Below are 14523 nucleotides of genomic sequence, written 5' to 3'. Positions count from 1 at the left end.
GGAGTGCAGACAGGAATGTGTGCACAGAGGACTGGCTCATGAAATTTCAAATCGCAAGGGCTCTACTGGGATCTAAGCTAGTCTATTCATGTGGTAACAACATCAAGAATCGGCTGCATTCTGCTTGTTTTCTGAAAACTCAAGTGAGGCTGAATATAGAGGAAATGAATGACTCATATGATGGAGCAAATGCCAAGGCAGGAGAGCACTCGGGCTGCGGCTGCTTTCTTCCGGTGACAGACAGCGAAAAGTGGCACCAAACATGGAAAAAGTACAGTGTGGTAAGAAAAAGAGCATGGGCAAACTTCACCTTACAGATGAAGTAGGTTTAAAAGTGTAAAGTAGGTTTATTCCTACAGAGATGAATGAAATTAGGATGAAACCTAGACTGAACACTGGGACAATAAGAAACGTGTTTTGAGGGTAAGATCTAACTTGTCATAGGCTCCACATTGTGAAAATCCAAGTTTATCTGAAAGTAGATGGCCTGTATTGAGAATTTTACTGAAAGAGTTCTGTGCTCTATAGGGACTACCTAGAGATGTGGTTTTTCTCAGGGTCAGCAGACAAATGCAGATGCCATTATGGTCCAAGAGAGCCAGGCACAAACACAAATGTCACCTGAACTTGACAGCTTGCATTGTTCATTAGGTACTGATTGTGCAGGCATAAAAGATAGAGAAAGAAGGGTGTCAGGAAAGAAAGCCAAAGTTCTAGAGAGCTGTTGAGGTGAGGCAATGTGTGGCGGGGTGCAGTCGCTATAAAGACATCTAATCAAACTAAGAAAGTCTAAATCACAGTGCAGACTCTTGAATTTTGAAGATACCGAGTGTTTGAAACATTAGCTGAAGAAAATTGAGTGTAAGTACTACAGCTGGTTCAAAATAGACACTATGTGCTCCAGGTTGCTAAGCTGGAGGAAAGGGGCTACCCAAGTCAGATGATTCTATCATGAGCCAGATACAGGACATGAAGCTGCAGGATTTAGTGCTTGCCTGCTGGCTGTCGGTCTTGTTTGGCCAGACCATTGCTATCCCATCTTTCTTCCTCTATGGAGTAGGATGTATATTCTTTGCCACTGTATATTGGTATTATGTTAGTTAAGAGACTGCCTTGAGTCTCAGATGTGAGGTGGAATCTGGACTTTTAAATAGCACGGCACTACTAAAGACTAGGGACTTCTGGGGGTGTGCTAAATGCATTTTGGATTATGGGATAGCTATGAGCCTATGAGAACAAAAGATGGATGGAAGGAAGGAAGGAAGGAAGGAAGGAAGGAAGGAAGGAAGGAAGGAAAGAAGGATAAGGTTTTAAAGTGATATGTTTAGGTATCAAGATGACAAAATCTGGAGTTGAAATGGTTCCTCTTGATTTCCCCATTGATGGCGTTTAGAATCCCATGGAAACGACTTCTAGAGGGATCTGTGAGGATTTTCTATATTGGTTAGGTTTTCTATACTGCTGGGTAGCACCATTCAATGGGCCGTGACAGTGTATGCCATGTGACCAGCTGCTTAAACACCTGCTGCCATGTAGACTTCCTGCTACAGTTTGTGTACCCCAACATTGTAAGCCAAATAAACCCTTCCTTTCTTAAGTTGTCCTTTTCTAGCCCTAATCTTGTATGAGCCACAGACATTGCTACCACTAGCCTGGCTGTTAGCCTTAACAAGCAGCTGTGCAGGCACTATATGGATTGGACTCTAAAGCTCATTTCTAAAGATGCCTAATAAACCATGATTTGTCATGAGAAGTTTAATTGGTTAAAACCTTTGGGAGCCTACTCTAAAGAGATTACATTGCTATTTTTCTAAACAGTTTGCCACTTGGGACAATATTTTTAGTGATATCAGCATTTGAACAGAAGTTTTAAATAATAATAGCAAATAAAATATCTAGGTATAGAAAAACCATGCATATAGTGCCCATGCCACTGGAGAGAAGCAATATACCTTAAGTAAAAATGATCTTTCAACTTTTGAGTTGTTTCCAGCTAGTGATAAATGATACAGACCATTTCTTGATCCTGGGCAGCACAAGGACTCAGCTTCCTGTCACACATGCTGTCACAAAGGGGAAGAGCCCTTAGTGTACCGTGCTGGTAGTTAAGATGTTATCCAGGAAGCATCTTCAAAGCATTGTCAGTCACAACGTGAACAGTTATGGTTGGCCCATCAAGAGGCACCCAGTACAGGATGAGGATCATTTACACACTGCTTCACCAATGGATTTCCAAATATTGTTTTAATATTGGATGTCTGGGTTATGCGTTTTATGTTTGCAGTAAAGGAAGTTTATTATTGTTGTTCTGTGTAACTCTGATACAGCACATAATCACAGATTTAAATGTCTCTCAGACTCAATGGGGTATAAACTCTTTGAAGACATGATGAAACACAAGTTAGGTAACCCGTACGCAAAAGGCTTGGGAATGGCACTGTTTCATATTTTATACTTTGTTTGTAAGGTGCTACAGTATCTGTAGATACATATGGAGATATCTTGTGAACATGAATTATCCTAATATCAAATTAATTATTCAGATAGCCTATACATAGAACCAATATTGTAATAAATATTATAGTAGGATTATGTTTGGAATGTGACCTGTTGCCCAGGTTCTGTGTGGAATGTTCCAGCTCTGCATCAAGCTGGAATTTTCAGAGTAGGGCTATCTGTTTCTCCATTTCCGTCCTGAGTGCACTACTCTCTCCATTGACCAGCTATCCTGATTTTCGAATAAGAGAAGTATCAGTGGCTCACATTACTTCTAAAGAATTTGTTGAAATTGTGTAATCTGAGACCAGGGGCACAAAGGGCAAGCATCCTTACCTGGGAAAGCTTATGCTTCTCTCTGTCTTCTCCCTTTTCATTGTGTAAAGTGTAAACTGGTGTATACTGTACCAAATCAGAACAGGTCCCATAATCTTCCTCATTGTCCTATACATGAAGAAAAGTAGAATTATTTTACAATACTCCACTTTTAAACTAAAGTTATTTCATTAATAAGGTTGCCTGAATAACATGAAAAGAAAAACACACTATAGGTATAATTTTAAAAAATATGCTGAGAAAATAATGATTTTCTATAGTATGATTTAATTAAATTAAAAAAATCATTCATACTTTGAATAGTTGAAATAAAATTTATATAAAGATAAATGTTCTAGAATGGAAGATTTTTAAGTATTTTATTTTCTTCAAAAGTAAAAATTCAGAACACCAATTATTAACAAAATTGCAAAGATATAATTTGTAAGTAAACCAAACACATAAATATATACATATTGCATCCACATGTAACCTGGAATACCCGTAGATTCAAAATCAAATTATCATATGTGATCTTTTATAAATTAGGAACATTCCTCACTGTAGTAACTATCACTGGGATGAACCTATAAAACCAAATGGTAGCATTTTTTGATTCATTTCAACCCAAAGATTTTTTTTTTAAATGATCAGCTTGAAGCAAGATCTTCAATTTTAGTACAATGGCAATCAACTTTATGAAAATATACATCCTGCTAAAAGTATTTTTGTAGATCTCCACATTCTGTGATAAAATATGCAAACAATACAAAGATTTTTCAATGGATGCATATAGAATAGCTGAGAGTTACTTGTCAGAGGACTTGTTACAAAAAATATATTCTTGAACAAAGGGAGAGCATATCTTAAAAGCCATTAAAACATAAATCTCACAGTTTGTAGAGCAGGGGCTACAAACTCATACAAAATCAGGGTGAAGTAAGAAGACCAAGAAGACAGACGCACCTTGTGTTTCAGCCTGCTCTTCACCTCCCTTAGTCCCAGTCTGGCGTGACTCTTTGCCTAGGAAATGAGAATAAGTGTATCTAGCTTCTTACGCTTCTATTATTATTTACTAAATAAACAGATATGTAAGATTATCTCTAATAAGGTTTGCTAACTATCCATATTACTAGAAAAGAAACAAATTATATCCTAATACTATTTCCAGGGAGGCCATCCAGTTATCACTTTACCAAGCCTAAACTGTTGTTTAAAAGGTTCAATCTGTATTGCATACAAACACACTAAGGTTAACATTCAGCCTAGAATCAATTGAGTACCTGATCCCCATATTAATTTAAAATTGTGACCAATGAGAGAGGACAAAAGACAAAGTAAATCACAGCATCAAGTTATGTAGACAAATGTATAAGCTTCAAGAAACTGAAGCAATTTTAGAGAGCATTGTTGAAGTGCTTTTGCAGACAGATGCACAGGCATCTTAGGGGAGTGGTATTTCACACAGATTTTCTAGCAAAAATTAAAAGTCGCTGAACAATTTCACGCTAACTTCATATTTCTCTAGGATTTGTCCTCATGACTCAGTGCCTCCAGTTTGGCTGTGAATTGTGGGGTCCAACTTAAGACAACTGGGAGCTTCATAATGGCGGGATCTTTGTTGCCCTGGAGACTTTTACTCAGAGTATTCCAGGTAAAAACAGATATAAGGAAGCCTCATTTATTTTGTGTTTTCTGAGTGTGTGCTGGGTGCTTAGATACACTGCACCTTTTGTCCCAACTCCAGGATTACACTGCTCCCAAGATACCATATAAAAGAGTACAGTGGTGCAGGAAGATTAAGTCTATATTGTCTAGATTCAAATCTGGGTTATATTTAGTTGTGAAATCTAACTTCTCCATTTTCAAGGAGTAAGGAACAAGCAATGTTTTCCAAACACACCCGTGTTTTAAGCCTCAACAAAAAGAGGACAGCATAAGTCTTATCTACAGACACACAGACTAGACATCAGTCCCAAAGCCCTTGCTACCACTGTAAGTACTCACAGGTTAGTACCTGTGCTGCTTCCTATTTTGTTTTTGAGGGAAGTCAAAATACGACTATCAAGCTCTCTGAAGGAAAGGTTCCTTCTGAATTAACAAGTGTAAGCTCAGAACACCATTTACATACCGTGAAGCACTCAAGCAGTGTTCTGAACAATTACTTTTGCATTATTTAAAAACAAAATTGAAAAATACTACAATAAAAGACAATCTCTAGATAGATAGATAGATAGATAGATAGATAGATAGATAACTAGAATATATCCTCTGGTTTGTTGTTGTTTGTTTTTGTATTTTGGAAAATCAATAAAGACATTTCATTCCTTACTTTAATTGTTAAGCAACTGAGTCAAAGAGTCCTATATCCACCCTTATATTGTGATAAAGTAAGCAATTATCAAAGAAAAAAATCTTTTGTTTTATGTCCTGGGCTGAGGCAGCTTTGCTTTCCTCACACTGTTTTCAATCACTCCTAGCCTGTCTATCACACAGTTTCCTTATTGCCATAGTATACAAAGTTGAGTCTCGTGTCAGCCGCTTCCACAGTGTTCAGATCTGTCCACTGGTTAGTTCTAACGTCTACCTTGCAGCTTAGGCACACCAAAGTTGCATGTTTCATTAATAAAATAACCAAAAGATTCTTAAATATCCATTTCCTTCATCTGGATGCGCTTCTTTTTCTTTTTTTTTTTTTTTTTTTTCCTGACTGGGTGTTTGTCTCTTAGTTTTGCTTATGGTTCCTATAAACATGAAAAGGCACAAACTCAGTAAGGTTAAACATATTTCAGCAGGCTGTAGTATAAAAAAAAAAAAAAAAACCTTATACATAAGACAGAAATCATATTCACTTAAATGAAAGCACAGATGTAGCAATGGGACTGTGACTGGCCACCACTGACAGCGTCTCTCCTACAATACCTTTCATGGTCTCTGCTCTGACTTAAGATGAGCACAAGGCCTAACTCACAGTGGATGAGTTGGGGTTTCTATTGCTGTGGTAAAACACCATAACCAAAAGCAACTTAGGGAGGAAAGGGCTTATATCATCTTATAGTTTGGAGTTTATCAAGTGGTGAAATCAGGTCAGGAACTCAGGCAAAGCAGGATGGTGAGAGCAGGGAGCAGTGTAAAGGCCACGAAGGAGTGCTGATGGCTTGCTAGCTCCTCCTGGCTTGGTTAATCTGCTTTCTTATAGCATCTATGACTACCTGCCCAAGGATACATCACCCACAATCACCATGCCCTCCCACAGAAATCATCAATTGAGAAAACATGCTCCAAGTTTGCACACAGGCCAGTCTGGTGGAGGTGTTTTCTCAATTGAGGCTCCTCTTACAATTGACTCTTGCTAATGGGCAATCAAATTGCTTGTTCAATAAATAACTGAAGTATAGACATGTCTTTAAGTTTTGAAAAAATTGTTATGTGAATCATACAAACATTTTACTGAGGATGCATCTAAAGATGGATTCTTATAAGATTACAACTGCCCTGGAAGCTTTCTGAAACATAGAATACATATAATAATATAACCAGTGAGAACTGTCTCATTATGTTGTCCCTTAAGGAGTTCATTGTCTTGAGATCAATATGTTCAGATGACGTAAGTGACAAAGCAAATCCTACAATCCTTATGGGAGCAAGGGAAGGGCTGTACTTTTTTGTAGGGGAGGGGCAGGAGTGACAACTAAATGAAGCATGTAAGTCTCAGAGACGAGGCAGTATCACCAGTTCAGTAAAGGAGAAATGGAAGTTCCTGGTAGAAGGAACAGCATGAGCAAGGACAGAGCGCGGCCAATTAGCTGAGTGGTTTTGAGGTCTGTTAAACTGAGGGATGGGGGGACCTCAGCAGAACAGGACGTAGGTGGGGCTGCTCTCCCTCCTTAGCTGCCGTAGTAAAGAGCGCCTTTCATTACTTATTTATTGCTGCTCTTGTCACCATATTCTCTAAGCCACAGTGAATCTCTGAAGAAACATGGAGAGTTAAAGCATCATGTAGTGAACAGATGAGAGATACCACACAGTGTTCTGCTCATTTTCTCCTCAAGCAAAGAAGGAACCTATAAAATATACTGTAGGAATTAAACTAACCTCCCAACTAGCATCTCATGTGGACCGCTTCAAAATCTACTAAATGATTCTGTTGATAACTTTTAAGTAAAACAAGGAAATATTTAGATTATATAAAAAAATAACTTTCCACACGGTGTTATTTTAATAACAGACTTTATTTTGTTCAATATGAACTCTAAATATTTTATAAAGCTTAGTTTAGAAATGGAAGACAGAGCTGTAGCAATAGCTCAGAAGGTAACAGTGCTTGCCATACCAGCATAAAGACCTGTATTTGATCACCAGATCCCAGTAAAAGGCTGGATGGATACGAAGCTGCACTTGTATTTACAGCTGGAAAGGCAAAGGTAGGCAGATTCACAAGGCTCCTGGACTTTGCCAGACCTGGCCTGATGGTAAGCACCACACTCTTGTGGGAGACCCTGTTTAACATTATAAAGCCATAACTGGTCAAAAACACTGAGAACAACCGCCTGTGGGTGCTCAGCCCACTGAAAAATCCATAGCTCAACCCCACAGCTGAGGCTCAAGGAGCATTGGAAACACTCTGAGAGCCAGAGGCCCAGGGCAGGATGTGCGCTCTGAGATAATATCTTCTACAGATGACAGGGAAGCTGCACCCAGGAGATCCCAACAGTACCGTTGCCTAAACAACTGATGTGGATGAAAAGATTCTAACAGGGCTTGATTCCTAGACAATGAGCTACTGGAAGTTAATAGCAGCTGAGAGAGAAGGGGATCTGTCTTCTCCAGAATGAGGGTAGCCAAGCCTAAGAGCTTATGCCTAACCACACGAGAAACACTAAATGAACTCAACAAGTTGTATTTATAACTTATATATACTTAAATACATACACATAATACACAAAGATGTAACAATTATATTTTAAGAATGAATTTAAGGAGTGGAAGTCATACCAGAGGAACTAGAAGGAGGAGGAGGAGGGAAAGGAGGAAGGAAAGGAGGAGGAAGTGGAAGAAGAGGAGGAAGAAAAGGAGGAGAAGGAGAGCGACATATACACAATACTCACATGAAATTCTCAATAAAAAGAATGTAGAAGGTAATTTTACACTGACCTTAAGTAAACAAAAGTGCTATTATAAAAGAAACAAAAGTAAATGTATGCATGCAAGCGTGCACACACACATCATAAATGTAATTTTATCAGCAGAAGTGTGAAATTCAGAGAGAAAACTTACAAATTTGTATGCGGTCCGCACAGCAGGAGTTGCTTTAGTCACTGCCGTGTTGAACAATGCACCTCCTTTCTGAAAGAAGAGAAACAGCTTTAAAGACTTGTGGGCAAACTGTCCGAGAAAAATGAAACACTGTCAGTAATACAGAAGAAAAACTCTTAAGTTAAAGACCCATAAAGTTATGTCAAGTATTTTTAATATTTTCTATTTTATAATGATTTGGAACAGAGTTTAAATATTCTACTTGGTTCTTTTCAGTTGGTGTAAAGCATCAATGAAGAGTCATTTCATCATGAGGCTGAAATAAACAAGTAATATGGACAATACTGAAGACAAACTTCACATTTCTCAACAGAGAGAAGATGATTATCAGCTGCTTTGATGCTGGGCAATAAAGAGCTCATCTATGGGAGATTTTCTTCATTAGAACAAATCATACTAAGAAAGCATTGCTATCCAGTAAAACCCCATCAAACCCTTCTACTGCACCCTAGTCCTTTGTTTGCTTTCTCTTGCTATGACACTGATGAAAATCACTTCAAAAGTAAAGGATTTATTAAATCACTCAAGTCAGAGTCCACCATCAAAGAAAGCTAGGGCAGGCACTCAAGCAGGAACCTGAAGGGAGGAGCATGGCTCACCGGCTCCCTTCCAAGCTCCTAGTCAGCTGCTTGTTTTACACCAGGACCACCTGTCCAGGGTGGCACTGCCCACTGTGGGCTGGTCCATCAATCATTAATCAAGACAATGCCACACAGCCATGCCCACAGACCAATATGATAGATGCATTTCCTCGACTGAAGTTCCCTCTTCCCAAAAGTATCACACCGTCAGAAACTATGCAGAACATGGGTGTTCTGACCTATAATACAATATGCAGGCAAATGTTGGCTTTGAATAAGACTTTTACTCCTGAACTAAACACTTTCATTTTAAATTTCCTTTACAATTATCAGCAAAATATAAATAAAAGATACTTAGTGTGATAAAATATACATATTTCAAATTAAACAGTGTTAGGTATAGCCAGAATATTTTTTCTCAACATTTCTCTCTACACTTTCTAGAGTGAAAAGGGAAGAAACAAAAGGCATATGCTTACCTTGACAGTATACACCCACTGTTGATACGACCGCGGGCTCCCTGGAACACATAAACATTAGATGGCAAGCATGGCTGCTAAAGGGTAAAACTAGAACCACAGCTCGTCCAGGGGCAGCGAGCTCAGCAGTCCAGCAGGCCCCTTTACTGGCCTGTTGTAAGAGCAGGACCAGGGTCCTGAGAGGGAGTGCACCGTACAATCAGGACTCACACCAACAAGCACTATTCTTCATTCACACATGAACCTAAGGCTTCACTATATTCTCTCATGAAGTATCAGTTCATATTCAGCTTTTTGTAGGTCATAAGATGTTTCTGCCTACTGTATATGGTCTGCATTTCCCGACTGTAAAGTATGCAAAGCAGCAGTGCCAATGAGAAAGTCAAAGTTTCTGGTTGAGCCTGAACCTCTAGAAGGCAGAAGGCCAACAGATAGGTGACTAGTTCTATTAATGGCCAACTAAATTAAGAATCAGGTATTTTAAATCTTGATTCATTGTTTCTTCAATCCCAAAATGCTACCTCCAGGACTGCTTGATAACAAAACGGAACAGATCAAGTTACACAGGGACTCCCTCCTCCTAGTTTCAAAAGCGATTACCTTCTCAAAAGGGGGAGGGGTGCTCAAAGTTGGGGCTCTGAAAAAAATACAAGTCAGGAAAACTGTGAGGGCTGGATGTTAAGGGAGGAAGAAGAGAGAAGGCAGGCAGTAAGAAGAGGGAGGGGGTTCTTCCCCACCTTCTCTTCTATTAGTTTCAGTGTATCTGGCTTTATGTGAAGGTCCTTTATCCACTTGGACTTGAGCTTTGTACAAGGGGATAAGAATGGATTGATTTGCATTCTTCTACATGCTGACCTCCAGTTGAACCAGCACCATTTGTTGAAAATTCTGTCCCTTTTCCACTGGACATTTTTAGCTCCTTTGTCAAAGATCAAGTGACCATAGGTATGTGGGTTCATTTCTGGATCTTCAATTCTATTCCACTTATCTTCCTGCCTGTCTCTGTACCAATACCATGCAGTTTTCATCACTATTGCTCTGTAGTACAGCTTGAGGTCAGGGATGGTGATTCCTCCAGAAGTTCTTTTATTGTTGAGAACAGTTTTTGCTGTCCTGGGTTTTTTGTTATTCCAAATGAATTTGAGAATTTCTCTTTCTAACTCTGTGATGCATTGAGTACTTGGGCACAGGGGGAAAGTTCCTGAATAGAACACCAATGGCTTATGCTCTAAGATCAACAATTGACAAATGGGACCTCATAAAATTGCAAAGCTTCTGTAAGGCAAGAGACACTGTCAACAGGACAAAACAACAGATTGGGAAAAGATCATTACCAATCCTACATCCAATAGAGGGCTGATATCCAATATATACAAAGAACTCAAGAAATTAGACTCCAGACAACCAAATAACCCTATTAAAAAATGGGGTACAGAGCTAAACAAAGAATTCTCAACTGAGGAAACTCAAATGGCTGAGAAACACCTAAAAAAATGTTCAACATCCTTAGTCATCAAGGAAATGCAAATCAAAACAACCCTGAGATTCCACCTCACACCAGTTAGAATGGCTAAGATCAGAAACTCAGGTGATAGTAGATGCTGACGAGGATGTGGAGAAAGAGGAACATTTCTTCATTGTTGGTGGGATTGCAAGCTGATACAACCACTCTGGAAATTAGTCTGGTGGTTCCTCAGAAAATTGGACATAGCATTACCCGAGGACCCAGCTATACCACTCCTGGGCATATACCCAGAAAATGCTCCAACATTTAACAAGGACACATGCTCCACTATGTTCATGGAAGCCTTTATAATAGCCAGAAGCTGGAAAGTACCCAGATGTCCTTCAACAGAGGAATGGATATAGTAAATGTGTTACATTTACACAGTGGAGTATTACTCAGCTATTAAAGACAGTGAATTCGAGAAATTCTTAGGTAGATGGATGAAACTAGAAAATATCATCCTGAGTGAGGTAACCCAATTACAAAAGAACACACATGGTATTCACTCACTGATAATTGGATATTAGCCCAGAAGCTCGCAATACCCAAGATTCAACTCACAAACCACATGAAGCTCATGGAGAAGAAAGACCAAGTGTGGGTGCTTTGGTCCTTCTTAGAAGGAGTAACAAAATACTCAAGGGAGCAAATATGGAGACAAAGTGTGGGACAAAAACTGAAGGAGGGGCCGTCTGGAGACCATTCCACCTGGGTATCCATCCCAGGTAGTCACCTAAGCTAGACACAGATGTGGATGTCAGGAAGTGCATGTTGACAAGAGCCTGATATAGCTGTCTCCTTAGAGGTCTGCCAGAGTCTGACATATTCAGAGGCAGATGCTCACAGCTAACCACTGATCTGATCAAGGGGTTCCCAATGGAGGAGTTAGAGAGAAGGAGCTGAAGGAGTTAAAAGGGTTTGTGGCCCCATGAGGAGAGCAACAATACCAACCAACCAGAGCTCCCCAGAGTCTAAACCACCAGCCTGGGAGCACATAGGGAGGAACCCAAGGCTCCAGCTGTATATGTAGAAGAAGATGGCCTTGTCAGACATATGTGGGAGAGGAGATCCTTGATCCCATGGAGGCTGGATGCCCCAGTGATGGGAAATTCGAGGGTGGGGAGGTGGGAGTGGATGGGTGGGTGGATGGGGGCACATTCTCATAGAAGCAGGAGGAGGGGGCATGGGATAGGGGGTTCCTGGGCAGGGCGTAGTACATGGGGTAAGGGAACACATCTGAAATGTAAATAAAATATCCAACACAAAAAGTAAAAAAAGAAAGAAAGAAAGAAAAAAAGAAAGAAAGAAAGAAAAGAAAGAAAGAAAAAAAGAGAGAGGAGAATCACGGAGCAGGCTGGGTTAAGTGGGCTGCACAGGGGAGCAAGGTAGAGCAGGGAGCAGGGAGGAATAACCAAGACTAAATACTTTTGAAAGGACCACAGGGAAACCGACTAACATACATAATTCCCAAAACATGCTTCCATGTAAACTGGTTAAGTGGAGTTGCCTTATAAAGGGGTGCCTTGTAAATTTCCTGAACAGCAGAAGCAAAATAGTACCAAATAAAAAGAAAAAAAAAAAAAAAACTCCTGTTTTCTTTCCATTTCAAATCTTCATGAATCACACATTTTTTTTTTTTTTTTGCTAAGAACAATCTATGTATTTCTAAGGCAATGTAAAATACAAGTAAAAATAGCACTTGATTGGCATAATTTTTAAAAATACTTTCTTATTCACTGAAATTGATAACTATGAAAATGGGCTTTCCTTTTGGTTAAGCATTTGCTCCCTCAGATTAGAACATGGGAGTCAGAAATTTTAATAAAAATAACTAACTGGAATCAGTACATAACTGGAATTAAGTAGAGCACTCTCTAAGTCAGATACTGACCAAGCCTCAGATCCTTCTATGATAGAATATAAATATCCATCATATTCACTGCAACACTATTATTTTTAGTGAATACATAATAAAAATAAAATGAATTAGCTATCCTTATATGCCTTCATCTCCCTTTCTCTCTGTAGTTTCTGGACTAGCAGTTATTACAGAATTTAAGTGTATAAAAGGATCACAGCTCTCCCCCATTACTGTCACAAGATGTCATCTTCAATTCTACAAAAGCTACCAGCCCCACAGGTCATAAAGATAATGAGACAGCAGTTATGTAAATACTGTGGGGACGCCTCAAGCAATGTGTCCATAAGCTGACAATATTTTGCTTGTCTGAGTTGAAAAGTAAAAAGGCATCATTTTAACACAAAAGTCCCATTGAAGCTGAGTTTCTGCACATGAGCGGGAATGTAGCTGAATGAACCACATGGAGCTCCCTTGCTGAGTCAGATAAACTAACCCCAAGCTCAGTGTATCTCGGTGCTGCACTTCTGCTAGGTGAAGTCCTATGGCTGCCAAGATCATCTGCTCTCCTTTGAGGAAATTCTCTTCACCCATTTACCTTTATGCTTTATGGCAGACAATGGGTATCATTTAAGAATAAAAAAAAAATTAAGGCATGAAACATGCAGATATGTACTTGTTTCTTTTTATCCTCTCAAGTTTGGTAACTATTCAAATGACTAAAAGCCTGCCTATCAAAGCAAACCAACAAAGAGGTCAAAACAAACACAGCAAGACAGTGAGGGCAGATACATTGTTCACATGGTTCTCATGACATACAGAGCAGTCACAGTGTGGACTCAGGAATCCTGCCTGGAAGAATCACTAAGACCCTGGCAGGACTACACCGTAGAACATCTGCTGACAGCATGTCAGCTCAGAACCCACTGCTTGCCTACATGATCTAACACTGGATATTCACATTTGGAAGACATTCTAGTTTTGGAATGGTACACGTAGAACTTTTCTAATCCTATTGCAGTCTGTGGACCAAGAGTTGTACAGATTCCCACTCCCCACTTACTGAAACAGGCAGCGTGCACACAGGCATGCTGGCGTTTTCGGCTGCACTACATTGCAGTACACTAATTCAACCAGAGTCTCAGCTCCAAACTCAGACTCAGAATCAGACAGCACTCACCATGTTCTAGCAGAAGCTACCATTAGGTGGGAAGTGGGTAAATGCTACAAATTACTTGATTTTCTGTTATTTATTTTTAATAATACTAAGAGATTAGAATAACTACTAATTTATGAAACAAACCTTCCTACTTTGGTAATTAATATCACAAAAATAAGACTATAGCATAGCTCATATAAGATAAAAATTGTACATAAAATAGTGTGTGTTTAGGAGAAAATAACTGTTTATATCAGAGACTGACACAAAAATCAGATATTGTCTAGGTAATTACTCTCCAGATTATCATTACCTCCACAGAAGCCACCCGAAGTGATCTCTTCTTCAAATATATCAGAGAAACCTCTTCCTGCATTAAGCTTCGCCAGTCGACCGTCAATAAACTGAAATTTAAAAGTTTCAAATGTTAATTTTTCATTTTTATAACATTAAAAATTACTCATAGAGGAAAAACGAGGGTAATGGGTAAAATGACAATAGCAATGTCTAAAACAACCATAGAAGTCATTTTATTCACAATTTCCTAAAGAAAACCATATACTACATGTAATTCTCTATATAGATATACATATATAGTTTTAATAAACTTTTTCTTCCAGACTGATAATGTTTAACCCAAGAGCCAAGCCACCTAACAAAAACCCTAGTACTAAAAGAAGCCTTCTCTTAAGTTGTTGGCCAGAGCTATTAAAGACTCCCAAAACACCAGCTTACTGCAACTGCCTTTCACTGTGCTCAGAGGTAGATGGTGAGTCCCTATTTGCTGAAGACACCATGTGCTTAAAGAACAG

General features: G+C 39.2%; 1 protein-coding gene across 3 annotated transcripts in view; it reads right to left on the bottom strand.

The window, feature by feature from the left end:
* Dennd1b (DENN domain containing 1B) overlaps positions 1-14523 on the bottom strand; it is a 191756-nt gene that overhangs the window by 20654 nt on the left and 156579 nt on the right. For all 3 annotated transcript variants that reach the window (XM_034513152.2, XM_034513153.2, XM_076941283.1), the window contains 5 exons: positions 14025-14115; positions 9188-9228; positions 8089-8157; positions 3778-3834; positions 2833-2940 (listed from right to left, as the gene is read on the bottom strand). In XM_034513152.2, coding sequence (XP_034369043.1) covers positions 2833-2940; positions 3778-3834; positions 8089-8157; positions 9188-9228; positions 14025-14115 — 366 coding nt within the window. The remainder of the gene's footprint in view (positions 1-2832; positions 2941-3777; positions 3835-8088; positions 8158-9187; positions 9229-14024; positions 14116-14523) is intronic.

The sequence above is a fragment of the Arvicanthis niloticus genome, chromosome 10, assembly GCF_011762505.2.
Source record: "Arvicanthis niloticus isolate mArvNil1 chromosome 10, mArvNil1.pat.X, whole genome shotgun sequence".
Classification (NCBI taxonomy): Eukaryota; Metazoa; Chordata; class Mammalia; order Rodentia; family Muridae; genus Arvicanthis; species Arvicanthis niloticus.
The sequence above is the reverse complement of the archived record's forward strand: the minus strand, read 5'-3'. Positions and strand labels throughout refer to the sequence as shown.